At 61.2% G+C, this 26,154-nt stretch overlaps 11 protein-coding genes across 11 annotated transcripts; 5 read left to right on the top strand and 6 right to left on the bottom strand.

Moving 5' to 3' along the window:
- Positions 1-56: 56 nt before the first annotated feature.
- THITE_2114672 (uncharacterized protein) lies at positions 57-1,830 on the top strand. The gene has a single exon (XM_003652820.1). The coding sequence runs from the start codon at positions 391-393 to the stop codon at positions 1,597-1,599; it is 1,209 nt and encodes a 402-aa protein (XP_003652868.1). The 5' UTR covers positions 57-390; the 3' UTR covers positions 1,600-1,830.
- THITE_2088011 (uncharacterized protein) lies at positions 1,793-2,579 on the bottom strand (the record flags this gene model as incomplete). The annotated part of the gene is made up of 4 exons (XM_003652819.1): positions 1,793-1,970; positions 2,079-2,163; positions 2,267-2,391; positions 2,521-2,579. The coding sequence occupies 4 exons, from the start codon at positions 2,577-2,579 to the stop codon at positions 1,793-1,795; spliced, it is 447 nt and encodes a 148-aa protein (XP_003652867.1).
- Positions 2,580-3,884: 1,305 nt separating this feature from the next.
- THITE_2114671 (uncharacterized protein) lies at positions 3,885-8,430 on the bottom strand. Its single transcript, XM_003652818.1, has one exon. The coding sequence runs from the start codon at positions 8,343-8,345 to the stop codon at positions 4,119-4,121; it is 4,227 nt and encodes a 1,408-aa protein (XP_003652866.1). The 5' UTR covers positions 8,346-8,430; the 3' UTR covers positions 3,885-4,118.
- Positions 8,431-8,834: 404 nt separating this feature from the next.
- Positions 8,835-11,132, top strand: THITE_2114670 (uncharacterized protein). Its single transcript, XM_003652817.1, has one exon. The coding sequence runs from the start codon at positions 8,999-9,001 to the stop codon at positions 11,048-11,050; it is 2,052 nt and encodes a 683-aa protein (XP_003652865.1). The 5' UTR covers positions 8,835-8,998; the 3' UTR covers positions 11,051-11,132.
- Positions 11,133-12,956, bottom strand: THITE_2114669 (uncharacterized protein). Its single transcript, XM_003652816.1, has 2 exons — positions 12,602-12,956; positions 11,133-12,548 (listed from the first exon to the last, which is right to left on the bottom strand). The coding sequence occupies exons 1-2, from the start codon at positions 12,717-12,719 to the stop codon at positions 11,215-11,217; spliced, it is 1,452 nt and encodes a 483-aa protein (XP_003652864.1). The 5' UTR covers positions 12,720-12,956; the 3' UTR covers positions 11,133-11,214.
- Positions 12,957-13,324: 368 nt separating this feature from the next.
- THITE_2114667 (uncharacterized protein) lies at positions 13,325-14,392 on the top strand. The gene is made up of 2 exons (XM_003652815.1): positions 13,325-13,912; positions 13,997-14,392. The coding sequence occupies exons 1-2, from the start codon at positions 13,448-13,450 to the stop codon at positions 14,285-14,287; spliced, it is 756 nt and encodes a 251-aa protein (XP_003652863.1). The 5' UTR covers positions 13,325-13,447; the 3' UTR covers positions 14,288-14,392.
- A 277-nt stretch (positions 14,393-14,669) lies between these two features.
- Positions 14,670-16,923, bottom strand: THITE_2114666 (uncharacterized protein). Its single transcript, XM_003652814.1, has 2 exons — positions 16,508-16,923; positions 14,670-16,436 (listed from the first exon to the last, which is right to left on the bottom strand). Exons 1-2 carry the CDS (start codon positions 16,702-16,704, stop codon positions 14,684-14,686), a joined length of 1,950 nt encoding a protein of 649 aa, XP_003652862.1. The 5' UTR covers positions 16,705-16,923; the 3' UTR covers positions 14,670-14,683.
- Positions 16,924-18,462: 1,539 nt separating this feature from the next.
- THITE_110571 (uncharacterized protein) lies at positions 18,463-19,202 on the bottom strand (the record flags this gene model as incomplete). Its single annotated transcript, XM_003652813.1, has 3 exons — positions 18,463-18,676; positions 18,785-18,949; positions 19,066-19,202. 3 exons carry the CDS (start codon positions 19,200-19,202, stop codon positions 18,463-18,465), a joined length of 516 nt encoding a protein of 171 aa, XP_003652861.1.
- A 634-nt stretch (positions 19,203-19,836) lies between these two features.
- On the bottom strand, positions 19,837-21,077 carry THITE_2144067 (uncharacterized protein; the record flags this gene model as incomplete). Its single annotated transcript, XM_003652812.1, has 5 exons — positions 19,837-20,144; positions 20,239-20,369; positions 20,449-20,660; positions 20,728-20,798; positions 20,870-21,077. The coding sequence occupies 5 exons, from the start codon at positions 21,075-21,077 to the stop codon at positions 19,837-19,839; spliced, it is 930 nt and encodes a 309-aa protein (XP_003652860.1).
- A 1,247-nt stretch (positions 21,078-22,324) lies between these two features.
- THITE_2114665 (uncharacterized protein) lies at positions 22,325-23,479 on the top strand. The gene has a single exon (XM_003652811.1). The coding sequence runs from the start codon at positions 22,879-22,881 to the stop codon at positions 23,236-23,238; it is 360 nt and encodes a 119-aa protein (XP_003652859.1). The 5' UTR covers positions 22,325-22,878; the 3' UTR covers positions 23,239-23,479.
- A 1,634-nt stretch (positions 23,480-25,113) lies between these two features.
- On the top strand, positions 25,114-26,055 carry THITE_2015679 (uncharacterized protein; the record flags this gene model as incomplete). The annotated part of the gene is made up of 2 exons (XM_003652810.1): positions 25,114-25,283; positions 25,374-26,055. Coding segments are annotated over 2 exons (852 nt in total), but the record flags the coding sequence as incomplete, so codon positions are not given.
- Positions 26,056-26,154: the final 99 nt, after the last annotated feature.

Genomic DNA, 26,154 nt, shown 5'->3' with positions numbered 1-26,154 from the left:
GACAGGGCCTGCACGTGCCACCCATTAGTGAGTCGCCCGAAACGGTTCTCGAAGCAGCCCAATGTTCGAGGTGCCTGCCCCTCTGTTGAGTCAAGCAACTTGCCCCGCATTTTCCCCTTGCCCAGGCTCAAAATTGTGTGCCATTTTCGCTGCTTCACCCCACCATCGGCAGACGGACCATCTGCAACTCCATCTGAGCGGCCCAATCTGCCTCTGCACCGCGCCAAATCCGCCCAATTCCTTCGTTCTTGTTGTTTCCCTCCGTTTGCCAAGCTGTCCTCCCTCAGACTTGCCGCGCGCTCCGCGGTTGCCCTGCGAAGCGTCTCTCCGCTTCGCGCAGTGTCCGGGTCCCGAACTCAGCACACTATTTCGCTGTCGAACCTGCGCATCATGGCTGCTCTTGACGCCCAAAAGTACACTCCGGCCGAGGAGTCCGAGATCCAAGCGTGGCTGGACAAGGCCTCCGCGCTCAAGGAGACCGCCTCGGACGCGCTCCTGGACACTCTCAACGCCGACCTTGCGACCCGCACCACCGCGCTCGGCACCAAACCCAGCAAGGCCGACGTCGCCTTGTACGAGGCTCTCGCTCCGCTCGTCAAGGCCTGGACGCCCGAGCAGCGGACCGGCGAGCAGGGCCGTCCCAACATCGTGCGCCTCGTCGACTTCGTCCAGAACAGCCCGCTCTTTGGCCTCAACATCGCCGCGGCCGACAAGGTGCAGGTCGATGCCGACGAGATCCTCTATGTGAAGCCCCCCGTCGATGCCAAGGCCGAGAAGGAGCGCCTGAAGAAGGAAAAGGCTGCCGCGGCCGCGGCCGCTGCTGCCGGCGGAGACAAGACCCTCGTTGACCGAACAAAGGAGACCGCCGGCGCCGTGGCGGATAAGGCCGCCGAGGTCAAGGCCGAGGTTGTGGACGCCGTCGCGGGCGAGGGCAAGCAGAAGCAGAAGAAGGAAAAGAAGGAGCGCGCGCCCAAGCAGCCGGCGCCTCCACCGGCACCGACCGTCCTCTCGCCGTGCCTGATCGACTTGCGCGTGGGCCACATCCTCAAGGCAATCAAGCACCCTGAAGCGGACTCTCTGTACGTCTCGACCATCGCCGTGGGCGACAAGCCCGGCACCGAAGACACGTCCGAATACGAAGGCCAGGTGGTGCGGACCGTCTGCTCCGGCCTGAACGGGCTGGTGCCGCTCGAAGAGATGCAGGGCCGCAAGGTGGTGGTGGTGTGCAACCTCAAGCCGGTCAAGATGCGCGGCGTCAAGTCGTGCGCCATGGTGCTCGCAGCGTCGCCCAGGTTGAAGGAGGGCGAGGCCGACGACCACAAGGGCCCCGTCGAGCTGGTTAACCCGCCAGCCGACGCCAAGGCCGGCGAGCGCGTCTATTTTGAGGGGTGGCAGGGCGAGCCCGAGAAGGTATTGAACCCCAAGAAGAAGATCTGGGAGACCTTCCAGCCGGGCTTCACCACCACCGACGAGCTCGAGGTGGCGTTTGATGCCGGCGTCGTCGACGCGCTGGAGGGCAAGACGGGCTTGGGCAAGCTGGTCACGGCGAGCGGCGGCGTGTGCAAGGTCGCTAGCTTAAAGGGGGCCCAGGTGCGGTAAACGGGGTTGTTTTGGGTGTCAAGTGTATGGAGATACCAGTCGGATATACGGCGCAAGACACCAGCAAGCAAAATAGACCAATGTTACGACATGTCGCTCGCAAAACTTGGTGAATGAACAAACTTTCCCTTCATCCCACCCCAATTGCCCCTGAACCCCCCTCCCTTTTTCCCTGCCTTGAACCTCCTCACCCTCACCCATCAATGAGCGTCGCCGTGGGCGTCGGCGGCGGCGGGCCCCAGCCGCCCGGATGCGTCTTGCCGCACCCGGTGGTGACCGTGATCGTCTCGGTGGGGATGACGCAGCCCGTCTTGCAGCCGGGACACTTGGTCGTCACGGTGTGCGTCGGCGTCGTCGGGCAGCAGTCGGTGCTGCCAAGGGCGAGTCAGCAAGATACTATCTCGGCGAGGGACAGACACCCCTGGAGGGAAGGGGAAGGGTGGAGGGGAGGAGGGGGGGGGGAGGGGGAGGGGGCTTACCTGCACGGCACGGCGACGGTCGTCTCCTTGATGTACAGCGGGCAGTAGATGTTCTGCGTAGGACATTCAATCCGCGGGCAGTCCACTGCATGCCGACGGTCAGTCAGTCAGTCAGTCACTCACTGACTCACCCACATCCACTCTGTCGTTTTTGCTTCTTTAAGGGATGTATGGGGCAGCTGGCTTACGGGGAACCGTCGTGACGGTGGCGGTGTAGCACGACGGGGTCTGCAGCACGCCGTTATCGAAGCGGATGCAGGTCGGTGGGAGCCCGCTGGGGAGGGTCACCTCTGGCGGTGCGGGCGCTGCTGAGCTGAGAGTGGTGAAGGGGGTGTCAGACTAGGTACGGACGGATGGACACACAGACACGCGTTCAGCCGAGACAGGGCTTGGGTCTGTCCCTTGAGTGCGTGTCAAGGGTAGGCAGGGGAGGGGAACTTACCTGATCCCCACCAGCATGCTCACCAGCAGGAGGCCGGTGTTCGAGAGTGAGACCTGCATGTTGAGCTTGAAGAGGGTGTCTTGGTAGTGCTTGTGTGGAGTATGAGAACATGAGGCTCAAGTATGACAACTTCGGTGTGTCTTAGACATAGGAAAGCCATCCCCTTTAAATACCCCTCTGGAATATTGATTACAGCTTCATTTCAGGATCTTCCCCGGCTAGGAGCCATTCCCGGCTGACCCGTTGGAACTCGGGGAACGAGACGCTGTTCGCCCACAATACGTGTAATGGCAAGGGCGGCCGCGGTGTGGTTACAATCTTCAGCCAATCTAACCTCCCGAGCCAGTAACAACAGATGTCAAATCCTGACCGGGCCAGCAAAAAAGGAGTGCCAGCTTCCGAGTCAGCATCAGACCACGGACATTTTCGGCCGACCGCCCCATTCCCGGAGTAGCCAACAAACATGTCAGCCCCAACAGCCTTCGCTTGCCATAACTACTCATATTCTTCCAAAGCGTTGGCTTCACCTCCAAGATTCCCCCGCCAACCGCATCTATGTAAGTGAGCAAGGGAAGGTGAGCAAGAGAGTAATCCGCAACTGCGTAATGTTCGACCGACGACAACATCATACAGGCCCGGAACAAAACAACCCCAATATATGTACACTACGACAGCGAATAAAAAAAGACATAAAAATAGCAACTCGCCTCCACGGACCAGGAACCCGGTTCGTTCGTTCGCTCGCCCGTTCGTCTTCCCCAGGAACAGGAAAACGGTCCTTCGTCCCCCGCTTTTTCCCTGCACCGTGATTGCCCGACGCCCAGCGCCACGCGGCCGGCTAGAAAGAAAAAGAAGCTTCATCCCCCTCGCCGGGGTAGCATCGGGGCAATATCAGACGATTAAGCTTTTTAATACAACGCAGCGGGCTGCGCGGCTGAATTGGACACCCCGCCAAGCTTTATCCCGATCCCCGGAAATCTTGTTGTTTCTTCCTCATGTCAACTCCCTGTGACGGTGGGTTGGTAGCAGATGAAGGGGGTGGGGGGAGGGGGAGTCAGGCTAACGGAACGCGGAGCGGTCTGGGCTGGCCCGTTGGCTCCCTGTGAGAGAAGAATATGTCCTTGTTTGTGAGTCCGCTCGTAAACCGGGCCATAGTCTGCCCGTCTCTGCCCTTTGAGCGTATGTATGTACAACACAGACACACGCGGTGCTTACACAGTGGACATTGGGGTCCGGAGCCACAGACGGCGAACGTAAACTGATGTAACTGCCGCAGCACACGGTGCCTCAAGAAGTCACCGTGAGCGTGTCGTAATAAAAGGGAATATAACCATCTAATTACATCTCCAATACTTCCCCGACGCTTTAATATACATCATATAGATTTGACACAGTATAAGGAATCATACCTCAACCACCATTCATGTACATGCAGTCCCGACAAGCTCCCCCTTTCTCGCAAACGCCATGCCAACCATGCCTTCTCATACATCAAAAACAACGCCGCCAAAAAGCAAACCCGGGGGAATGCCACTTTTTAATGTACACACACACACACACAGAGTGAATGAGATCCCTCGGGCCGTGTGCCATCCCGCTCAGGAGAAGAAATACTTGCTCTCCTTGAGCTTTGCCACGTCGAAGCTGCCCTTCTTGGGTATGTCGGGGAACGTGAGCGGCATCCACAGCCAGACTGGCGGCGTCTTCGTGTATCTACCCTCCCGCCTGATCGACTTGGTCATCTCCATGACAAAGTAGTTGGATCCGTGGAGCGCAGCGAGCTGGTTGCCAAAGTTTTCCATGCCTTTGAGTTCCTTGCTCTTCGTAGGCGGCGCTGGCTCGCAGAGCTCGCCGGGCTCCCGGGAGTCGTCGCCGTCGCTCGCCGCCTCCTCGTCTTCGTCGTCGGCCCGCAGCTCGTCGGGGTCCACCGCGTTAGCCACCATGTCGGGCGTAGCCATCTGCTCGAAGATGCTGGCTGGCGTGACCATTGCCTTCCCTTCGGCCACCTCCTGCGGGTTCCGCGACTGCAGCAGCAGTTGGCGCCGCCGCTCCTGCAGCAGCTCCTCCTTGGCCGTCAGCCGGTGTTTCTTGCGGTGCGCCGTGATCGCCTTGGCGACGTCGGTACCGGCGTCGATCTTCGCCCGGTAGATGCAGCCCCGGTACCGGGCCTCGAACTCGGCCTTGAGACGGCCAATGACATCCTCCCGGTGGATCCGGATGAAGGAGTCGCGAATGACCGTGTTCATGGCATCCACGTCGGCCGCGTGCGTCCAGAACGAGTCGTGGACGGCAGCAAACGTGAGCCCCATGTCGTTGCACTCGAGCGCCGACAGCATCATGTGGCTGGCGTCGAGCGAGTGGATGAAGTTGGGCGGGAACGCCTGGAGCTGCTTGCGCCGGTTCACCGGGTCGTCACGCTCCGTGGAAGTCAAGATCAGGTCCTGGAGACAGGTGGAGATCAGGCGGGTGCCGCTCTTTCTGTAAGGCTGCACCACGGGCATCCGTAGAGGCGTCGTCCAAACAAGCGTGTTGCGGAACTGGGAGGCTAACTCGTCTTCGGTCGAGCGCTCCGTCTTGACCGTCTTCCGTCTGACGACCTTCTCGCCTGACGACTCGGCGAGCCTGTCTAGCTGTTCCGGTGTCACCGCCCGGCACACGCGGCCGCCAATCTCGCCTAGCCAATTCTGGATGTCGTGGGCGCCGCGGAACATAGTGGATAGTGCCACGAAGACCTTGGAGGCGATGTAGGAACCGAGAATTGCCGAGCTGATGCCCGTCTCCTTCTCAATGTCCGGATACAGGGCGTCCAGTTGCTTCTGGACCTGCTTCTTGGCACCAACGAACGTCACGCCGTAAACGTTGGTCATGACCGTCTGCTTGACCACCTTCCTGTTAATTTTCCCGTCGACGGCCTTGGCGAAGTTGTTACCAGCCGCCACGTCCTTGGCCACTTGTTCTTGTACCAGTTCGGCGACGGCGGCGTACACGTCGGCCGGCCGGTCTCCCGGCAACAGGTTCACTTGCTGCGCTCCCCAAGTGTCGCCGCCCAGAGCAGCATAGTGCTGCAGCCCGTTGCAGGTGCCGTCCTGGTGGACTGGGAAGTGGGAGACAAAGGCGGCGGGATCCGGAGATGACAGGGCGGCCTTCAGCTCGAAGCACGCCGCAAGGCACTGCCATGGGTCCTCGGCGCCCAGCCACCACCGCTTGCCGGTCAGCGGGTTGTCGGCCGAGTCGAAAATGTTTTCTAGGTTCTGGTTCGCAAAATCTTCGCGTTCCTGCAGGCTGGCCTTGTCGAACCCGTAAACGTTGGAGAGATGGACCTTGAGCCAACGGAGTCCGTTCTTGCCCAGGGGCTTTCCCTTGGCGAAGATCAGCAGGCCGCGCATGTGGTCGGCGCCCATGTGGTTCAGGTACGTCGGCAGCGGATACGCGCGCCCGCGGAAATCGAGGTTGTGAGGGAAATAAAACGTCTGGTCCCGGAAGGCCCGGGCGATCTCGAGCTGGAAGTTGATGAAGCAGCGGACAGAATGCAATCCGGATTTCTCGTTCTCGGCGGCCTTGACAGCCCTGACCCACAACCGCCGCTTCATCGGATCGTCGGTCGAATCTGGCTCCGGCGGGATGGGAATCTTGGGGTCCAGGGCGGGGAAGTTGGCGAACTCTTCCCCGCTGTTCCAGGCCTCCAGCATCACGTCGAAGACGGGGCGGTTGATCCTCCAGGCGGTCTTGCCCAGCACATCAAGGCCCCGCATCATCTGCTCCATGTCACCTCGCTCGATAGCCGCCTCGGCGTAGAAGCGCTGTTCCTTCTCGTGGTTCTTCAGCCGGATGAGGGGGCTGGGGGATCCGATGAAGCCGCCTTTGTCGAAGCGGCTCCACGGCACCGGCTCGACAACCATGGGCAGGTGGCGAGCAAGTGCTTCCCCGCGGGGCTCGCGCTTCATCAAATCCACCAAGGCACGGTTGGGCTGAATGACGCCCACCTTCCTTCCCTTCTTGAGTTGCACAGTGTGGATAAAGGCCGGCATCGATTGCGTCACCATTTGCTTGGTGTCGGGGTGTTCCCGATTGACGACGATCTTGGCCGAGTCGATCAAGGCACCGAGCAGCACAGCACCGAACTTTGCCCGGATAACTGTCGGCCAGCGAGCTTCCAGGCGGTCAGGTGGAGACTCTCCAATCTCCTTGCTGACAGCGTTGACAGAGAGCGTCCGGGCCCCGGTCTCGGGCTCATTGCTCGGGGGCTCCTCGATCTTGCGTTCCCGTTGGCGAATCAACTGGCGGGCATTCTGCTGCCTGCGGTGCTTCAACTTCAATCTCGCGTAGGGAAGGCTCTTCGCCAAGATCTGTGACCGAATGTCTTCCTCGGCAATTTTAGCCACTTGCTGTACCATGTTGGAGACCGGGATGCCCTTATCGGCGCCATGCATGGCGAGGATGCTGAGCGCGCTGAGGATGGTGACGGCGGCGAGGCGCTTGGCCGGTGCCTGCAGGAGATGCGGCCCGTACAGGCAACGGTCCAAGTCCTCCTGAGACTTTTTGGGAGCCGACTCCGACTTGTCGACCTTGGCTTGCTCGGCGGCAATGCGGGCCTCCAGGGCCCGATGCCAGTCATACAGCCTCGAATTGAGAGACGGGGTCGCGAGCTGCGTATTAAGACCCATGCTCATCAGCGCCTCGTTCTCACTCCGCCACCTATTTATCGCGGCATCGATGCAGTCCCTCTCCAGCTTGGCTTGCACCTCCTGACGTTGAGATTGGGAAAGGGAGGCGATATCCAGGCCATCCGGAAGTTCGGCAAACAGGGAAAGTGTCTCCTTCAAGGATCTGAGCCCCATGCCCTTCTGTGGCGTGCTGAGAACTTCCGGGGTGGCGGTCGACGGCCCCTTCTTCAGGTCGCTGGTACCCGCCTGCTCCTCCAGGGTACCGTCTTCGGCAGCCGCAGCGTCGGCGTCGGCCGGAACGGAAGCATCCTCGGGAAGGTAGAAACTGGGGCATATTTCGGCGATGGTTTCCAGGTCTTCGTCGGTCAAAACATTTCCCAGGTCCAGGGGTTCTGAGGAGCTCTGCTGAGGCATAAGGCTCATGTAACGGTCGATCCTCGAGCTCAGATCGCTGCCCTCCGAGGTCAGAAGCGCCGTCTTGAGCATGCAGGCGATGGTGAGGGGGGTAATCGGCAGGTGTTGTCCCCGGATGTTCAGCTCAAACCACTTGTGAACTTCTTCGGCCGTTTCCCGGTCGGGCTCGGCGGCGAGTTGAGCGACGCGGCCTTGCAGATACCGATTGTGCAGCTGCATCATCTCGTGACCATCCAAGACGGACATCCTCCCAAAGCGCTTGAGCACCAGAGCGGCGCGGTCCATTCGGCCAACCTGCACGCAAGCCTCAAAGACGGACAGCATCTCCTCGACGTCGCCGGGGATGCCGTAGTGATTGACGCGCTGCCTAGGCGGGTACGCTTTCTGCTCGTCCAGCACCAGCGGGGACCGGCCACTGAGGGGCTTTAGCATGTAGAGCGGCGACCGCGATTGCTCTGACTGGTACTGCGAGGCCAGCCCCCCGGGGAGGCCCTCGAATGGGACATCGTCGCCGAAGCGGCGCTCCTCGACCGCGGTAGCCAGGCTGCGCTCGAAGCCGACGAGGGCGCGAAAGGACTTCCTCTTCCACGGCCGTGCATCGGTCGCAGTCGTGAGGACGCGCCGCGTTTCAGCGAGCAGGGCGGGCGGAGCGGCAACACAGCATCTGGAAGCAAGACGGAGATGGCGGGATGCCAGGAGCTGGCGCATAGGGAGGGGCTGTCGCGCAGCGCCCGGGCGGACGAGCATTTTGGCCAGGCACCTAGTCGTCGCTCAAGAAAGAGGACGGAGAAGGGGGCAGGAGGAGGCGGCGTGGGAGGAAGGAGAGAAGGGCTTCCCGCGGGAAGCTGCAAGGAGCGCGGTCTGCCGAGAGCCGGGGAGGTTGGGAAGTTAAGTCATTAAACAGAATAACAACGGTACTAAAACAAGGAAAGCAGAGTCCGCGACTGTAATACAGAAAGAAAGCTGCTGCCAGCTCGCCGGTGTGTGGGAGGACAGCGAACCCGAGACGTGTTCGGGGAAGGGACGCAGAACAGACTGAACAATCGCCGCTGTTTGGAGCCGAAGATCTCGAAAAAATTGGCCTCCCAGCGCCCTGGACGAGTGGAGACTCGAGCTTGCCTTCTCCAATGGATGGGGAAAAAAAATCTACACTAGGTTCTGCGTATCCAATTGGATGGCGAGCTTCTCGTTCTCCACCTTTGCGAGCGGGCCCGCAACGCCGCTTTCCCGCCAAGACGCCAAACGGCACGCGAGCTTGCTTCCTCGACAACTCGCAGGGAACCGGAACAGTGCAGCAGGGCTACACTCCATCCTGTGAACACGCAATAGGAAGTACGATGTCTCGGTAAATCACCGTTTTACGCCAATTCGACCTTTCAATGCCGGCTGTTGCTGCAGCAATGATCCCCGCGTCCACCCTGCGGGCGGCCCGCTGCTCGGCCTGCCGCCAGTCGGCACTGCGGCTCTTCCTCAGCAACCTGACAGAAGAAGCCCACGCGCGGATGCCCACGGGGACTGTCACAAGCCGACGCATCGCCGCCCCGACAACTGCAGGCTTGGGCGCCGCCGCATTCTCGACGTTCCGACCCACCGCTCGACTCTTGAGCAGTCCCGCGATCGAAGAACGGGTCGAGGAGCGGCGCGACAACGGCGACAGGAATGACAACGGAGAGCCGACCGCCTCCTCTTCCTCCGGGTCCGGCGCGTCGTCGTCAGATGTACCGTGGTATCTTCAGGTCGAGGCGCCGCGGCACCCGACGCTGCTGCACGAACCGTCGCCGCTGCCCGACGTGCCCGACGGGTCGCCGAAGCTGATGGAGCCGCTGCTCAGATTCGTGGCTGACGAGCTGGGCATGGACGACTTGTCGCTGCTCGACCTGCGCGCCTTGGACCCGCCCGCGGCGCTCGGGCCGGATCTGATCATGCTCTTCGGGACGGCCCGCAGCGAGCGGCACCTCCACGTCTCGGCGGATCGGCTGGTGCGGTGGCTGCGCGGGCGCGGCGTGTCGGCCAAGGCGGACGGCCTGCTGGGGCGCAACGAGCTCAAGATCAAGCTCAAGCGGATGGCGCGCAAGGCGAAGCTGCTGGGTACGTCGGGGCTCGCGGCGCGCGGCGAAGACGACGGCATCACCACGGGGTGGATTTGTGTCAACCTCGGCTTGGTCGGCGGCTCGCACGAGGAGGTCCAGATGGTGGACGAGCACGGCAGGCCGACGGGCTTTGGGGTGCCGCAGACGGGCACGACGATCGTCGTGCAGATGCTGACTGATTCGCGGAGGCGCGAATTGGATTTGGAGACGCTGTGGAGTGACAAGCTGAAACGGAGCATGGAGAAGGCGGGCTCGTTCGAAGCCGTTGATGCACCCGTCGCGACCCCGACACGGCCAGCCAGCCGGCCGATGCTCGATGGCCGCCGTTCTTTCTCCACATCGTCGAGGCGGCCGGGGGACGTCGTCCTCTCCGACCTCGTGCGCGACAATTCCAATGACAACTTGGCGATCGCTATGGCATCCGACATTTTGCGACACGATGTGGACTCCAAACTCGAGATCCTGAGCCAGCTGAAGGATTACTGGAGCAGTCTGTCGGAAGAGCAAGCAAACACGGCGCTGGCGAGGATCGAGGGCATCCAACCTTCGGGCTTTCTCCGTCTATATGAGCGGGCATTGGAAAACCTCCCACCCCTGGTGGCGTTTGAGCACCGGCTTTGGCTGTGGGACATCGCACGCGCGCGCGACCTTCCCGGGTACGACGTCGGCGTTGCGATGGAGTGGCTCAGACAAATCCAGTTCTCGGGTGATGTGCTGACGCGCACAACATGCCTGCGGCTTATCCAGTCCGTTTTTGGCGTTCCTGCCCGGACCGATGCCGCCGTCCGGGACCAGGCCGCCCTCGCCATGCAGATCATCGACACGATGTTCATCCGTGGCGAGAAGGTGCTCGACCACGACGTGCTGGTGACCGTCATCGAGGCGCTGGTGCGGAACCCTAGCCCGGCACCGGAAGCTGCACGCCTCCTCGCCCAGTTCGAAACCCTGTTGGCGCAGGCAGACCTCCCCTGCCCGTCCGAGGACTTGCTGGCCCGGCTTCTGCAGGCGTACGCGAAGGCCGGGAAGTGGGAGAGGTTCTGGGACGTGTGGCGCATCCCGCCGCGGCACTGCCAGCCGAGGTCGCGGCGGCTCTACGCACGCGTCTACAGACTCCTTGCGGAGGACGGCCACCGGGTGCGGATCATCCATGGGCTTCGGCGTTGCTATTACGAGATGAAGCATGAGGAGCCCCCGGTCTTGGCCGACGAAGCCATCCAGCGCGGTCTGCGGGATTGCATCCGCATCGCTGACCCCCGCGCCGAGGCCATCGCGAAGATGGTTACTTCCCTGCAGACGCGGAAGAGTAGGGTCGCAGCGAATCGAGAGTTCGTGTCCATGCTGGTTGAAAGCGGGGCTGTTTGATTTAGACCTTGGACGACTCTGCGATGTCGCCGCAATGTCAGGCGTGTCAGGAACCTGGCGAAGATGCCTTTGTACATACGAATCTCCACCGCCGATAACCCCCCACGCATAAAGAACCGCTCCTTGATGCAAAACAGAACATGCCTCGCAGCCCCGAGCGTCTCTCAAAGTTTTGAAGCCTGCCTCATCGCCTCCCTTAGCATTGGCGCCACTTGCTTCCGGCTATGCTCAATCCGCCTCTGCCTCCAACAAGCCCGCCACTCCGCCTGCCCCTCCCCACCTCCATCCAACTCGCCGCCCTCCCACGTCTCCAGCCCCAACGCGTCGCCATACCGCCTCACAAACTCCCCCATCACCTTCACCCCCTCGCCATTCAACCCCCACACAAGCAGCTCCCGCGTGAACACCCCGCCGGGCCGCGACACGGTCATAACAACGGCAACATCAAGCCGCTGCTCGGCCGCCCACGCCCGCAGCGCGTCCAAGAACGCTGCCTTTCCCCTGCTGCCCTCTCCTCGGCCCATTCCGTCCTCGTTCCCACCGCCATCGCCCTGCCCCGTCGCTACTGCTCCTGCTGCCGCTGCCGGCCCCGTCCCTGAGCCGAGCTCGCGCAGCACGTACCCCAGCCCCTGCACCACCGTCGACACCCCCACCGCCAACCGGCCCTCGCCCCACCGCTTGTAGTCCTTTCGCAGCACGTCGCGGTACGTCAGGCCCTGGATCTGCTCCTTCAGGTGCGTGAGCGCGGCATAGTACGCCGCGCGGTCGTAGCTGCCGGGCTCGGCTTGTGGCTGGTGCTGTTGCTGGTGTTGCTGCTGCTGCTGTTGTTGTTGTTGAGCTGCTCCGCCGCCTGCGGGCGGTGCCGTCATCGTCGCTAAAGACACGGCGGCGGGGGGCCAGGCGAGCAGCTTCGCCTCGGCCAGCTGGGCGGCGCGCACGTCCCAGTCGGTGGTCTTGTCCTTGGAGGTCAGGTTGGTGGTGTCGATGAGGATCGGGGCGAGTGCGACGCGCGCGAGGGCGGCGTCGCACGCGGCGGCCGGGGTGCCGTCGTCGCAGGCGGAGGCGGTGGCAGACGCCGCCAGGGCGTCCCAGGTCGCGCGGCACTTGTCGAGCACCAAGCTCATGCAGCTGCCGCACTTGGCGAAGATGCGCGGCTGGTCGGCGGGGAGCGCGTGCGGGATGACGCCCTCGTCCTCGTGGTGGTCGATGCAACCTACGACCTGGCTGGAGAAGCGGGCGGCGAGGTCGCCTGTGAGCACGTTGTGGTCGACCAGTAGCCAGCGGGTATCTTGCGGGCTGAGGGCATCTTCGCCGGGCAAGTCCGTCAGGGTGATCAGGTCGTCGGGTCTGAGGCCGGCTGGGGTCAGGACGGCGCTGAGTTCGGGGCGCAGGGTGAGGTCTGCGCGCGGGAGGTTGGACAGGGGAATATGCAGGGTGTGAGGCGGCGTGTGGGTTCGAAAATAGGCGTAAACCAGAGCGGAGCACAGAGAGTCGAGATCTGAGAGCTTGTTAGCCGGTGGCCTTTTTGAATCGAGAGTTTCTCTTACTCACCTGCGGACTCATTCCCGATGACAAAATGGAGAGGGGTCTGTCTCTGCGCGGGAGCGGCTACCAACGCCTTCTTGGCAGCTGCTAGGAAACTTTTCAGAGAAGCCCGTCTGGTGGCCATTGTGAGATAGCAGTATGTCGGAAGAAAGCTCTGGACCGGGACTTGGCTACCCTCAAAAAAAATAAAAAGGGAAAAAAAAATGCGGCAAAGAAACAAGAAGAAAAATGCTGGTGCCGATGTTGCTTCACAGTCCCAGCAAAATCGCAACAATCCACTTTCCAAACCAGTGTAACTCAACCATGAACCGTTCGCATCATGAGAACGAACTCGATCCAGACTCGGAGAAGCCGGCGTCACACGACCGAAACAGGGAAAACCGGCTCGCTGCAGCGAACGCAACGGTTTCTTGGCGCAGCGAGCGGGCCGGTGCCGCAGCGGCCTTCGAGGTAGGACCCACATTTTGCCGAGCGAGCATGGGTGCGCAGCGGGGTGCCCGAACTGTTGGTTCCGGCCCACCGATAAGCCCCGCCCGAGCCGGTTGCCTGCGGTTCAACATTGCGCGCAAATTTCACAGGACGGAGTGCTCATCTGTGGCAGATAATTAGGGGATTAGGGGCTCTACAACTGCGCAGCATACTACCTAAGTGGAGGCACTACCCCCTCGCCTGATACCTCGGTCAACTTCCAGTTCGGTTTACGGTACCTGCCTCGCCACCATTGCCAGCCGATCCCGGCGCCCTCCCGCACACTCCCGCCCTTTCCCTTCTACCCTCACCCACCCAATCAGTTCGTTACACAACATCAAGCTACAGACAGAGAGGAAAAAGAAAAGGAAAACAAAGAGAATCATGCATCCACCAACCAAGCCCCTCCGCCTGGCGATCCTCGAAGCCGACACGCCAGCCCCAAAAACCCACGCGCGCTACGGCGGCTACCTGGGCGTGTTCCGGCACCTGTTCGAGCGCGCGGTGGCGCCGGCGCCTCTCTCGGCCGTGCTGACCCTGACGGGCCACGACGTGGTGCGCGACCCGGGCGGCGCCTACCCGTCGCTGGACGACGTCGACGCGGTGCTGGTGACGGGCTCCAAGCACGACGCGTTCGCCGACGACCCGTGGATCACGGCGCTGGTCGAGTACGTGCGGCGCGCGCTCGCGCACGGCCGCGTGCGCGTCGTCGGCGTCTGCTTCGGCCACCAGATCGTCGCGCGCGCCATGGGCGCGCTGGTCGGGCGCAGCGATCGCGGCTGGGAGGTCAGCGTCACCGAGACCAGGCTGACCGAGAAGGGGCGGGAGCTGTTTGGGAGGGAGACGCTGGTGAGTAGCCTTAGTTTTGCTTTCGTGCATTGGGTGAAGGGGAAACGCTAAGAAGGGCGGGTCAATCCCCGCGGTGACGGTTAGCAAATCCAGCAGATGCACCGCGACCAGGCGTTCAGCGTCCCTGCGGGCGCTGAGCTGCTCGCGTCCACCAACAAGTGCATGAACCACGGGTTCATCATCCCCAAGCGGGTCATCACCGTCCAAGGGCATCCCGAGTTCACCGAGGACATCATGCGGGAGCTCCTCGAGACGCGGCACGCAAGCGGCCTGTTCACGGACGAGCTGTATGAGAGCGGCGTAGCGCGGAACGGGGACCACCACGACGGCGTGCTGATGGCCCAGGTATTCATCAAGTTCCTGCAGGAGCAATAATACAAACAGACCCGCAATCGTGTTTGCTACGCAACCCGGAAAAATCTGGCAGATCCTCGCGCCAAGTGCGATCGCCCGGCAATCACCTGCATGATCACCCCCATTTGTCTCAATCTCTCGAGCCTGTCGGGAAGATCGCCGAGTTGCTTGCGCGTTGCCGCATGTGAAAATTCAGATCACTTGTACTCCGTCCAACCATAATAATCGTGCATGCTTGCACCCAGAACGCCAGGAAAACGCCGCCGTTCTCGCACCCCCCACCAACCGTACCGAGAGAACCCAACCCGCCCTAAATCTCAAGGGTATACCGTAAGCCGCAACCGGACCTATGCATATGCAAGAACAAAGGAAAAAGATGTGTATCCGTAATATGCACTCGCCCAACCACACGAACGCTCAGCCCACCTCCTGCCGAACCGCGACATGACCCTCCTCATCAACCGGCCCATCCTCACGGCCCTCGCCCTCCACAACGCCGTTCCCAACCGGGCCCTCATCCCCAAGACCATCCCACGCCTCCCACCACTCCTTCACAGCAACCCGCCCCTCGCCCGCCGACCGCTCCGCCCGTCCCCTCTCGACCGCGACCTCCACCTGCCTCCTCTCCCTCGCCAGCCGGCCATCAACGAGCATCTCCTCTTTGGACCTGCCGACGCCGGCGCCGCCCTCGCGGCCCCACCACCTCCAGCGTCCGGCGAGGCTCCACACGCAGCGCTTGCGCAGCGCGACGAGGAAGGCGCGGCCGTGGGCGAAGCGCCAGGGGGTCTCGCGCAGCATGAACAGCGCGCAGTCGGCGGCGCCCTGGCCGCACAGGCTGAGCATGCTGACGACGAGCAGCCAGGGCGGCGAGGCGGCGCGGTCGTTGTCGTCGTAGCCTAGCACGTGCGAGACGAAGGGGAAGAGCCAGACCACGGCGTAGACGAGTGGGTAGACCAGCAGGGCGCGGAGCTGGTGGCGCAGGGCGCGCTCGCGCTGCTTGGTTGGGCTGTCTTCTTCGGAGGAGGAGGAGGATAGGGAGGAGGAGGTGGTGGTGGTGGCGGTGACGGTGATGCTGGGGAAGGGGAGCATGGGGTAGCTGTCGGCTTCTGTGGGGTGGGTGCGTGATTGGGTTGACGAGGAGGCGCGTTTCTTGGGGAAGAGGCGGAGGCGGGAGGGGAAGTGGAGGAGGGTTCGCTCCGATTCGTGTTCGGCGTTGGCGGGTTCGGGGTCGGTTGGATGGCTGAGCCGGCTGGACGGTTGCCGGAGCTGGTGAACCGAGCCCCGGGTTTGGACCCGGGGCGACTCGGCTTGTTCGTCGACGATGGTGACTTGGCTCGGCCGGCGAGAGTACGTCGCAGGCGGAGAAAGGAGAAGAGGCGAACCTGGCGAGATCGGGTCCGCCGTGTCCTCCAACGGGGCGCGACTACCCGCTGCGGTCTGGGCCTGGTTGAAAGCCGTCCAGTTCCACTGGACGGAGCTTCTTCTTGGCTGGGCAACCTCCACGCTCGTCCTTGCGCTTCCCAGCCGGGCCGAAGGGATCGAGGATGACGACCTCTGCCGGTCTTTCGCGGCCCACACCGTGTCGGCCGCAGACGTCCGTCGAGAACTTGATGCCGAAGAGATCAGGCCGTAGTTGCGGAGGCGAGTTTGCAGGGCATCGCGGTTGGACCCCTTACGCCGCTGTGACCGGTGCATTGCTTCCGAGCGTCGTCGTCCGTAGTCCCCCATCCGCCTCCGAATGTACAAGTAAATGAAGACATAAATAACCGCGATGCTCGCGCATACGATGTACCGCGGTGCCCAACTGAGCGCGAACAGGGCCCAACGCCTGTCCGTCCGCAGGTAGCAGAAGTGGCCCATATTCTCGTATCCGTTGCCGTTGATGAACGCCAGAGACGCAGCCACGACGGGGAATAGATAGAAGGCAAAATACGCGAACTGCCGATACGGGTACAACCCAGCCCGCGGACGGAAGATGTACATGGCGGAATGCACGGCGATCAGCAGGACGGCAATGTCGGACGACTCGATGGCGAGGGCGAGTGCAAACCCGCTGAGCTGGCAAAAGGCCGAGTCGGAGCGAACGCGGCCCAAGGCGAAGCTGACGATGGGGAAAACCACGAAGACCAGGGACCTAAGACAGTCGCTTTGGATCAACAGCAAGATTAACCTGCAAAAGTGTCAGCAAGACTACCTTGATGCTGGAGCTCCAGTACAGCGCCAGGGCGTGGATCGACATACTCGTGCCTGAAACTCCGCCGCATCTTGACGAACCAGTACAGAGCCGACAGCGTCGCCAGGACGCTGACAGACGCGGTGGTGAGCGAGAGGATCAGCAGCATGCGGACTGTGGGCTGCGTGCTGCTGACATCGGCGGCTTGCCGGGAGGACACAAGCAGAGCGTGAGCTCCGCCGTCCAAGATTGGGAGTAGAGGCATCATCGGCCATGTCCATCCGAGCGAGGGCGGTCAGAGCGAAGCCGATGTGTCTCTTCCCGCCGTCGGTCGGACCATCAGTCTAGCCTACCGTAAAGAAAGCGGTTCCTTGACAAGTTGAGCATGCCGGCAGACAATGTATCGTTTTCTCTCCGGCCGTCGGTAGACTTTTGGCGGCGCGCCCAGGAACGGCAGGACCAACAAGAAGAACGCCGGCACGAGCGTTCCGGGCGAAGAAAGCAACAGACACGCGATGGTTGACAAGGGACTGCCGTTGGCAAACACGAAAGAAGCCCGCGAGGTGGAAAAAGGGGGATTCCTTTTTCTTACCCCTTCCGGAAGTGCATGTTTGCATGTGGTGAACGGAAATAAATCTGAAGCTCGCCTGCACAAGACGAGCCCGGGACGTTGAGCCGTCTGCCTGGGGGGAGGATCTGCATGACCAGTCAACACGGTTGGCCTCCCAGCATGGATTGGCTGCCGACATGTGGATGGATGCAATCAGCCCAACGGACGCGAGTGGTGGAGAGAGCCAGAAGCAAAAAGGCAACACAGTTCCCCTTGACGAGGCGGACGGGCGTCACCACGTCACTGGTGTGGTTGGCGGTGACGGGGTCACGCAGGCGCCAACGAGCAATAAGCACAGGGCAACTGCTGGGCGTGGGAGATTGCCGCAACGCCCCGTGGGCGGTGGGTGGCCACGGTGAAACGCCGGGGCCCCGGCGGTGGATGCGCAGACCGCCATCACAGCACCGCCATCACAGCAAGCAAGCTCAGCCCAACACGCTGCGGATGCCTGCTTCGGTTCGACGGCAATGCAGCCCAGATGATTGTCTCGGCCAACGGCGACGTGCTCACCGCCAACGGGCTGCAATGACAGCGGTGGCGGCCTGTGGTCTTAGGGCTGTGGACTCGCTGGACTGTTTGGGATAGAGTGTAGTCAGGTGGGTCGGGACGGGCCAGGCACCCGGCAGGTGACCGGATCGGACCAGCCGGGAGCCGATCACCCGCACACTCCAACAAACCAAACCGCGATGTCGTCTCACGCGCGGGGCTCCGATTGAGTGCATTGCTTGTGCATCAGCTAGCTCCAGCTTTCCACGGTGTCTCGCTTCGGGTATCGAATCGCACAGAGAGGCGCCGCGTCGTGCGTCGGAACGGGACTCGGCTGAGCCGAACGCCTGTCAAACTTGTGCAGCCACACCCCAGCACCCCAGCGCTCTCCTCCAGCCGTTAACGAACAAGCCCAGGGCCCCAGATCGTCCTGCCCCACAGCACTTTACGCGACTCCAGAAGTGCGATTCTTGCAGCAGTTTCCAAATACATGCCTCCCTCCGTCCACAGTCACAGTGGACAGTGGTCGTGGACATACAGTGGAATCCGCACCATGGTCCCTTCCTTCAAGTGATTGTTGGGCGAGATTGAGGGCTTGACGAAAGACTAACGATTGTTCAGGTATCTAACCTTACACTGCCTAAGCAGAAAACAAATTTAATGTTTAATTAAAACAACGCGACATGTGACCACTCTGCTGCCAATGTAGGAGCCATCTTCGCCAGAACCGGCCTGCCAGACACGGCTTGCAGTGTGGACACCATATCTTCTCGTCAGTTCTCACCACTCCTATGAGAAAGGTAGGGAGGTACAGTAGGTTACACTAAATGTCCGGCAACCGTCTAGGAGGTTCAGAGAAGCAAATACCGAGGTGTGTCGCCGGACACACATCGGAGTAACCAGTGACTCAGACGAGCTCTTTACAACTTAACCCTCGCCTGGTTTCTGCCAGTGCCGGACCAAGCCCCTTCTACCCCGGGTTCTTCTCTGCCGAAGCCGATCGAAGCACGCATACTTACTGGGGATGCAGTAGTAGTAGACGCTGCTGCAAGTGGTGGACGTCTCCGGGCCGTTGTACGTGTAAATGGCGCGGCCGCTTTCCTTGTAGCAGTTGAAGTTCTTGAAGCCGTTGGTGCCCCAGCTGGATTGTGTAGCAAAATGTCTGGCTAGCAGAGGGTAGCCTGGGAGAAGAAGAAAAGGAAGAAAAGCAAGAAAAAAAAAAAAAAATGAAAATGCTCATCCAGCATACGAGAAGTCGGGGCGGCTCTGCGCATCTGAGTTGCTATGCGCCGTGAACCGCACGTTGGTCGCGAAGGTACACGCCGGCGAGTCGCTCTCCCAAGTCGTGTAGCTGCTCGAGGAGACGGTGCATTGGTTGTCGCTGGTAGGCGGCTGGCAGCTGCTACCCGCGGTGCTGGTCGGGTAGTACTACGTTGTGTTGCCGGTGTTAGCGGTGGCAGTACCTAGGAGGAGGATGCTAAAAGATCCATGGATGGATAAGAGCGCAGAGAACTTGAGAAGATGTGCGACGAGTCGGCCGTGTGCAGGGGCGGGCAGCACGACAAGAGGTTCTTGCAGTTGGACAGATAGACAAGTTCAGTGTCGCGTTTGTCGAGCTCGGCTTGCGTCTTGTTGAACCGCTGAGCGCAAAACTTTGATTGCCCCATTTGTTGTTATTGGGACTTTAGCTCAGGGCCGTTATATTCTGACACGTCTCACCTATTACCTGGTATGGGCCGCCGTAGGCATGGGCTTGGCGGTGACGACGGGATAGCCACAAGGACGTGTTCTCAGCATGGTGCTCCTGTTACATGTTGGGCGGCAGAGAGCTCACGGACTTGGAGACGGGATGTCAGCCCACTGGATCTCCGCCTTTGCCACGCATGCAAATTTTCCGCAACCTTCTTTATCTCGGCCTTTTTCTGGGCGTCAGCATGGTCTGCCGCGAAGGAGGCGATAGGAGCGACTTGTACTAGCATCAGGAGCGCTGTGTTGTCGTCGCACTCGAGCCTGTCCAAGTCTCAGGAGAGGTGAACCGTAGAGTCCGCAAGGGCTACTGAAAGTCAACACCCCATTTCATTCTTCATCCATGGCAGTTCGTAACAGTTCGTAGCAAAATATCGTTCATCCCTGTATAGCATCCCGACACCCTTCCCTCCCGCCAGCTCTTTTGTGCTCCTAGTTAGATACCTTCTCCGAGCAGTAGTTACCATCCACAGCCTCGCCCGCCACCATTACCCCCTCTCAACCCCCTACCGTCTCCTCAGTTTCGGTGACCTACCGACGCGACCATGTCCATCCTCAGAAGAACGCGCTCGCGCCCACGTCGTTCTGGCCGAGGCTGCCGAGCCCCCAGTTGAGCTCGACCGTCTTGGTCAGGCTGTAGTGGTTGTAGCGAGTGTTGTTGGTCGTGCCAACCTTGGCGCTGGGCACGGCGCTGCCCAGCAGCACGGCGTAGATCTGGTTGGTGCCCGTGGTGCTGCCCTCGTCGAAGGTCAGGATGACCAGCGTGCGGGGGATGTTGAAGTTCGGGTTGGAGAGCAAGGGGGTGAGCCAGTTGCGCGCCCACTGGCCGGCAACCGTGACGGACGTGTCGTGGCCGTCGTTGGCTGCGTCAGATGATGATTGGATTAGTTAGGAATCGGTCGCCGGCTGCGGGGATTTGCTTTGGGTGTAGATTTTGAGACAGCGGAAACGTCTTACTCATGTTCGGGGTGATGAACATCCACTGGGGGAGCTTGTTTGCGGCGAGGTCACGGTTGAACATGGTGAAGTTCTTGCACTTGGCCAGCCGATCAGTGTTCGAAGTAATGGAGTCGAAGCTCATCAGGGGGCTGCCAAGGATTGGTTAGGGAAGTTGGTCCTGTTACTGCCGTCTCATTTAGGGATAGGACTCCTGGAGGTCCATCTCACTTGTGCTTCCGAACGTAGTCGTTCGCCCCAGTCACCTGGTTGACCCAGTTGCCCTCGAAGCCGGAGTAGGGCATGTCCTCCTGGTAGATGCTCCAGCTGACGCCCTTGGCTTCCAGCAGATCCACGATCGTCTTCGTGGTGGAGCTGATGCGGTGGAAGTTGTCGTCGGAAATGCCAAAGGTGTTGGCACCAGCTGCGGCAACGTAATTGGGCTGGCACAGGGTCAGAACAGCGTTCTTGATAAGGAGTAACTACCACTGCGGGGCAGCCCGACAATACCTGGGACGGGTGCGTGATGGCGAAGTAGTTGGTCAAGCTGATGCCTTGGCTTGCCAAGTAGGCGAGGTTCGCTGGGCAACGTCAACAGCATCTACGTGAGAATCATGGAGTTGGCCCAGCAAGTCCATGTGGAAGTACTCACGGTCCTTGATAGCTTGGCTGTAGTCCGTGTTCTCCAGGAAGATCTGGACAAAACGGTCGAAAGTGTTCCCGGCCACATTGCTTGTTGGGGACTCAGTCAGGGCGGTGGCCGCAGCCTTAGCCACAGCGGCGGGCGCGGTGCTGGTGTACTGCGTCTGAGCAGCCACACTACCGGCCAGCCCCAGAAGAGACAGACGAAACAGAGCCATTGCTTGGTGTGAACGGGGAGAGATCCGAAGCGTGATGCTGTTCGAATTTGATGGGGGCGGCGTATATGGACTGTCAAACGTACAAGGTGGGCACCGACGATGAGACAAACCTGGACTGTGAAGATATTATAAGCAGCCTCCGTGGAGGAGGGAGGTTGATCTCGTGAGTGTTTCCTGTGAGTCTATGCCTGTTCGCATGCATCGTGTAGCGGCGACGAATGGAGTTCCTTATGTCGACACGTGCTGCACGAGGCCCACGTTCACCTCCACATGGGGTTACACCTCCACATGGGGTTAATGGTCAAGCCACGTCGAGCATCACCAACTTCGGGCACGAACTAGGTAGTTACTTCTGGTGGTATTGTGGCGGGATAAGCTTCTAGCATCCATCGCCAAGGTCTCCAGTGTAGGCCGGGATACTCCAGTGTATCCATAATACTGCAAGGAGACACTAGACGTGGTAGTCCTGTCTAGGATTTGGTTGCCCCACCAGAGTTCCTCGTTGGAGGATGACACGGGTGAGATGCTGTGATCTTGGGCGGTGGACTTTGAGCACTGGCTTTCCCGAATATCTTTTTGAAGCAGGCATCCATTTTACAGCTCCTTCCCCCACGATATACGGGCGGGCACAGGGGAACAGCGAGATGCAACACAGAGCCCCCTGCGGTTTCTGCTATCCGAGGCTTTTCGTCCATCGTCGTTAGGTTCACGTGTCTGCATGACTACCTAGGTACTAGGGCGCCATGAGAAATTCAGCCACCTTCCCTATCCGGCCACCGAGGTTAGCTGGACGCACCTCCACACGGGGACGGAGGACTGAGTGGACCACAAATCGTCATGCCCCTTCCATGGAACAGTATCTGTGAACCAAGGTGCATGACAACAAGTGAATTTGAGCTGCATGCAGATGAATGCATGCTAGCGGACTGCAAAAGCTGTTAGCCGTCTGAGATCCATCGCACCCCGTCTTCCCCTGAAGTTGAAGTGCTACTGGTCAAGGGGCGTAACCCAAGTCTAAGGTATGTATGAGCTCCGTACTCCATACCTGCAGGGCCTTGATAGTGAATTGAACCGTACCACCACGTGCGATGTTCGCCTTGGCGATTGGCCGTGCACGACTTGCTGTTGTCGATTGAGCAATGTCTATGGAGTACAACCAATGGTGTTTGGTCCATGAGCAGCGCATGCTCCGCCGCGTTACACAGAGGTGACCTCACGCGGGCGGCCTTCGGCGGCCGGATACCTGTTCGGGTGTTTGAATGATGGCAGGCGTTGAAGGCGGGCATTTGATGCGAGTGAAAATACACCGACGGAACTACCGTACCTCTTCTCCTCCCCGCTTCGTGTGATAGTTGACCCATGTTTGTGACCCTAAGTTGCCAGAGTCAATTCCAAGCTGCAACCGCACATGCCGCGAACTAATCGCTACCTAATCAGAACGCTCTCCTCTGATCAGACACCATGGCGTTCGAAGCAGCCATTCAGCAACTCAGCCGCTTCTCAGTCCGCCGCCGCAACGCGCCCGCCACCCTCCCAGTCTACGAGGCGCTCCCTAGCCACGACAACAACAACAACGACGCCCCCAGCCCCCCCACAACCAACACCAACTCTGACTCTCACGAGACCTATCCCCCCTCACCGTCCTGTCCCTCATCAGCATCCACATCCACCACATTCATCACCGGCGTCCCCTGCCCCCGGGCCCCTTTCAAACCATGCCCGCGCAGCAACACCGCTGGAGACGGTGCTGGCGCATCTGGGATGGCATGGATGCGACTGCAGCGCTGTCGTGGCGGAGGAGATGCAGATACCGCGGCCGGCGGGGGAGGAGCACCTAAGCGGTGGCTTTCCAGTCTGGACCGGGCTGTCGGTCGCGGTGGGATATCTGGTCGGCGGTGTCATCCTGTTGTTCCCCTACTTTTTTGGGGCCGATGTGGGAGCCGGTCTCTTGTGGAGCTTCTCTGTGTGTATTGTTGCCTTGATCGGGTTCGGCTTTGGGAAGGAGTTCGTGTTAAGCGAGAGCGGCAGCGGAGCGCCTGATAAGAGCAGGACTCCGTGGTCCAAGATCCGCTCCAGCGTCTGGGAGGGCCTGCAGATGGTGGTCCTGGGCGGCATCGCGGCGCTGGCTGCCTGCGTGCGCCTATTTAACGGCGTGCTCTAGCCGAGGAGACAACCAGAATCGCGCGGATAGCGATTCAGCCGTCTCTTACAACGTGGCGCCCTTACTCAAAAACCAGCCCCGGACCTCATCGATGCCCAGCAAGGCGGTGAGCATGATGCGGCCGTAGCTGTCGATATCGTCGGGCTCGGCCTCGAGCAGGATATCCCCAACGCCCGAGTTCGGCACCAGGAAGTGCTTCCTCTGGCCCCACGCGACCGCGAACTCGACAGGGTCGGCAGCCCGCCAGAGGTGCGCCGACGCGGTGAAACGGGCCCCACCGTGGACCATCTTGTCGCAGAGGACGGGCGAGCCGCTGCGCAGCAGGCGGTATATCACCACGACGAGAAACGTGACGAGCATGGTGCGGCGCGCCGACTCGCGCACGATCCACGCTTCCCAGAACGCGCGGGTGCCGGCCAGCGGGTACAGCGGCAGCAGGCAGCCGTTACCGCTGTCGGCAGCAGCCTCGTGCGGCGGGGGGTCTTCGGCAGTGATGGGCGCAAGCGCCGCGGCAGCGGCCTCGAGGTGCGGCATGGTCTGCTCGGCGGCGGCGCGGGATCGCACGTCGCCATCAAAGAGCCGCATGAGCTGGTAGAGCAGCAGCGCCTGGGCGCGTGCGAGGGCCTCGAGCGGGCTCGCCGCGGCGTCAGGCGGCGGGGTCGCGACGAGGTCGGCGACGCGCGCCTCGATTATGCGCAATACGGAGGCCGCGTTGGTGCGGTTCTTGGCGATGTACAGCGCGCAGCAGGCCTGCGCGTCCTGCATCGAGCGCGGCATGGCGTCGCGGTACAGCTGCGCGTGGCACCACGGCACGGCATTGTCGCGCACCATCTGCAGCGGCGCCGCGAGGAGTTGGTCGAGCGCGTACTGCAGCCGCTGGGAAGTCACGTAGGAGATGAAGGTGGGACGGGCCTGGGGGGGCGACCAGCTCAGCGGTGTACGCATCGAGCTGAGCGCGAGGTCTGGCTGATTCTCGGGCGGGGCCGGCCCGTCGACGATCCGGTCCAGATGATCCAAGAATAGGAAATCCAACGTGCTAGCTTCGAAGTCTGCCCGCATCGGATCACTCGCCGCGAGGTCGAAGCTCGGAGGCGAGGCCCATTCTCCCGTGCGAGATCTCGGGCTTCGAGCCACAGCGTCGCTGGCAGAGCCAGGACCGCCGCGGGAGGCTCGTTCGGACACATAGACGCAAGGCAGTCTGCGCTGGGCGCACCTCGAGCACGACGGGTGGGCCAGATTGCACCGCCGTTTCGCGCGGGCGCAGGCGACGCACGACTTGCGCCGCGGCGGTGGGTTCCCGCGCTCCAGAGCGGACTGCGACAGCGGCATGGATGGTAGAAATGCTTTTCTGGGGCGTTCCGACGCGGCGAAGAACGAAATCCACTTGGTTGCGTACGGCGGGAACGGGGAAGACAAGTAGTGCAGGTCCGCCAAGTCCGCCTTCTGGCGGATTTCCGCCCCGCGGTAGAAATTCGGGATCAGAAGCAAGCTACCTAGACCACTTCACACAAGTGATTACCTTACACAGCATCCAAGGGGAGAGCCCCCGAGTGGATGGTAGACTACTCGGCAAGTACTTTGGGCGAACTCCATCACGTCGTATGAATGGGTGCAGCCTACACCATGAGTTTTTGATCCACTTGGCGGAGTTCCTTCTTCGTTCCATTCAGCGAGGATGGCATCATTCCGCACCGGGCAAACAGCGGCAGACAGCTATTATTCAGCGTTCACAGTAAGGAATCACACCATATATAAGAGCCAGTGTATGTGCCGGTCAGAAGCATGGTCGGATGTAGCCATCGTGAATCTCGACCTTGTGCACCAGCCCCTAGGCGTACTTTTGCTTCTCAGGCTAGCCCGGTTTAAATTCTTGAAATGGCCACTCCCACGGTGTTTGTCTGCGGTGCTACCGGCGCTCAAGGCGGAAGGCTCGCTCGCAGGCTTAGGGCTATGGGATGGGGAGTCCATACCACCGTGAGGACGCCCGGCTCGCCGGCTGCCCAGGCCCTCTCCTCCATTGGCGTCAAGATCACTCCCGGAGACTGGTGGGTGCCGACTACCATTCTCTCACTCCCCGTGGCGTTTGACCTATCCAAGGCTCCGGGCGGTCTCAACTAATACCATCGCCTGACCAGGGACGATGAAAGCGCCCTCAAGCAGAGCATTGCCGGCTGCCAGAAGCTGTTCCTCAACCTGTACCCAACCCTCCACGACTTCCCCCACGAGCTGAAGCAGGCCCAGCGCATCCTTTCCATCGCCAAGGCCGCCGGCGTGACCCAGATCGTCTACTCCTCCGGCCTCGCGCACGAGGGCAGCGACCCGGAGAGCATCCCTTCGCGCGCGCGCGCCTCCAAGCGCACGATCGAGCAGGCCACGCGCGACGCCGGCTTCGCGGCCTGGACGGTCCTGCGCCCGGCCTACTTCATGACCAACCTGGTGCGGCCCAACGTGGACGTGCTGTACCCGGGCGCGTCCGCGACGGGCGTGTTCACGCTCGCCATCGGGCCCGACACCACGCTGCCGCTGATCGACCCGGACGACATCGCCCGGTTCGCCGCCGCCGCGTTCCAGCACCCGGACCGCTTCCACGGCGAGACCATCGACCTCGCCGCCGAGGAAGTGTCCATGGCCGACATCCTCGCGCTGCTCTCGCGCGCCGCCGGCCGCGAGCTGAGGGGTAACTACCTGTCGGATGCCGAGATCGAGGCCCAGAAGCGGGTTAATCCGTTCCTCATCGGCCAGCTCGACCTGCGGGACGGGGTCCGGCAGCTGGATCTGGAAAAGACCAAGAGCTGGGGCGTGCCGCTGGGCTCGCTGGCGGAGTTTCTGGAGCGGGAAAAACAGGCTGTGGAGGAGACGTATCGCGATGTGCCTGTGTGAAAGGGTGGGAACCCAACCTAATTGGAAGTTCTCAAG

The sequence above is a fragment of the Thermothielavioides terrestris genome, chromosome 2, assembly GCF_000226115.1.
Source record: "Thermothielavioides terrestris NRRL 8126 chromosome 2, complete sequence".
In the NCBI taxonomy this organism is placed as follows: Eukaryota; Fungi; Ascomycota; class Sordariomycetes; order Sordariales; family Chaetomiaceae; genus Thermothielavioides; species Thermothielavioides terrestris.
Note: the sequence above shows the minus strand (reverse complement) of the source record. Positions and strands in the feature narration are given on the sequence as shown.

Coding starts and splice junctions, on each gene's coding strand:
- THITE_2114670 (XM_003652817.1), top strand. CDS start 8,999: ATGATCCCCGCGTCCACCCTGCGGGCGGCCCGCTGCTCGGCCTGCCGC.
- THITE_2114666 (XM_003652814.1), bottom strand. CDS start 16,704: ATGCCTCTACTCCCAATCTTGGACGGCGGAGCTCACGCTCTGCTTGTG. Junction 16,437..16,507: donor CGGCGGAGTTTCAGGCACGA/GTATGTCGATCC, acceptor ACACTTTTGCAG/GTTAATCTTGCTGTTGATCC.
- THITE_2114665 (XM_003652811.1), top strand. CDS start 22,879: ATGCAGATACCGCGGCCGGCGGGGGAGGAGCACCTAAGCGGTGGCTTT.
- THITE_2114671 (XM_003652818.1), bottom strand. CDS start 8,345: ATGCTCGTCCGCCCGGGCGCTGCGCGACAGCCCCTCCCTATGCGCCAG.
- THITE_2114669 (XM_003652816.1), bottom strand. CDS start 12,719: ATGGCCACCAGACGGGCTTCTCTGAAAAGTTTCCTAGCAGCTGCCAAG. Junction 12,549..12,601: donor CATCGGGAATGAGTCCGCAG/GTGAGTAAGAGA, acceptor ACAAGCTCTCAG/ATCTCGACTCTCTGTGCTCC.
- THITE_2114667 (XM_003652815.1), top strand. CDS start 13,448: ATGCATCCACCAACCAAGCCCCTCCGCCTGGCGATCCTCGAAGCCGAC. Junction 13,913..13,996: donor TGTTTGGGAGGGAGACGCTG/GTGAGTAGCCTT, acceptor GGTGACGGTTAG/CAAATCCAGCAGATGCACCG.
- THITE_2114672 (XM_003652820.1), top strand. CDS start 391: ATGGCTGCTCTTGACGCCCAAAAGTACACTCCGGCCGAGGAGTCCGAG.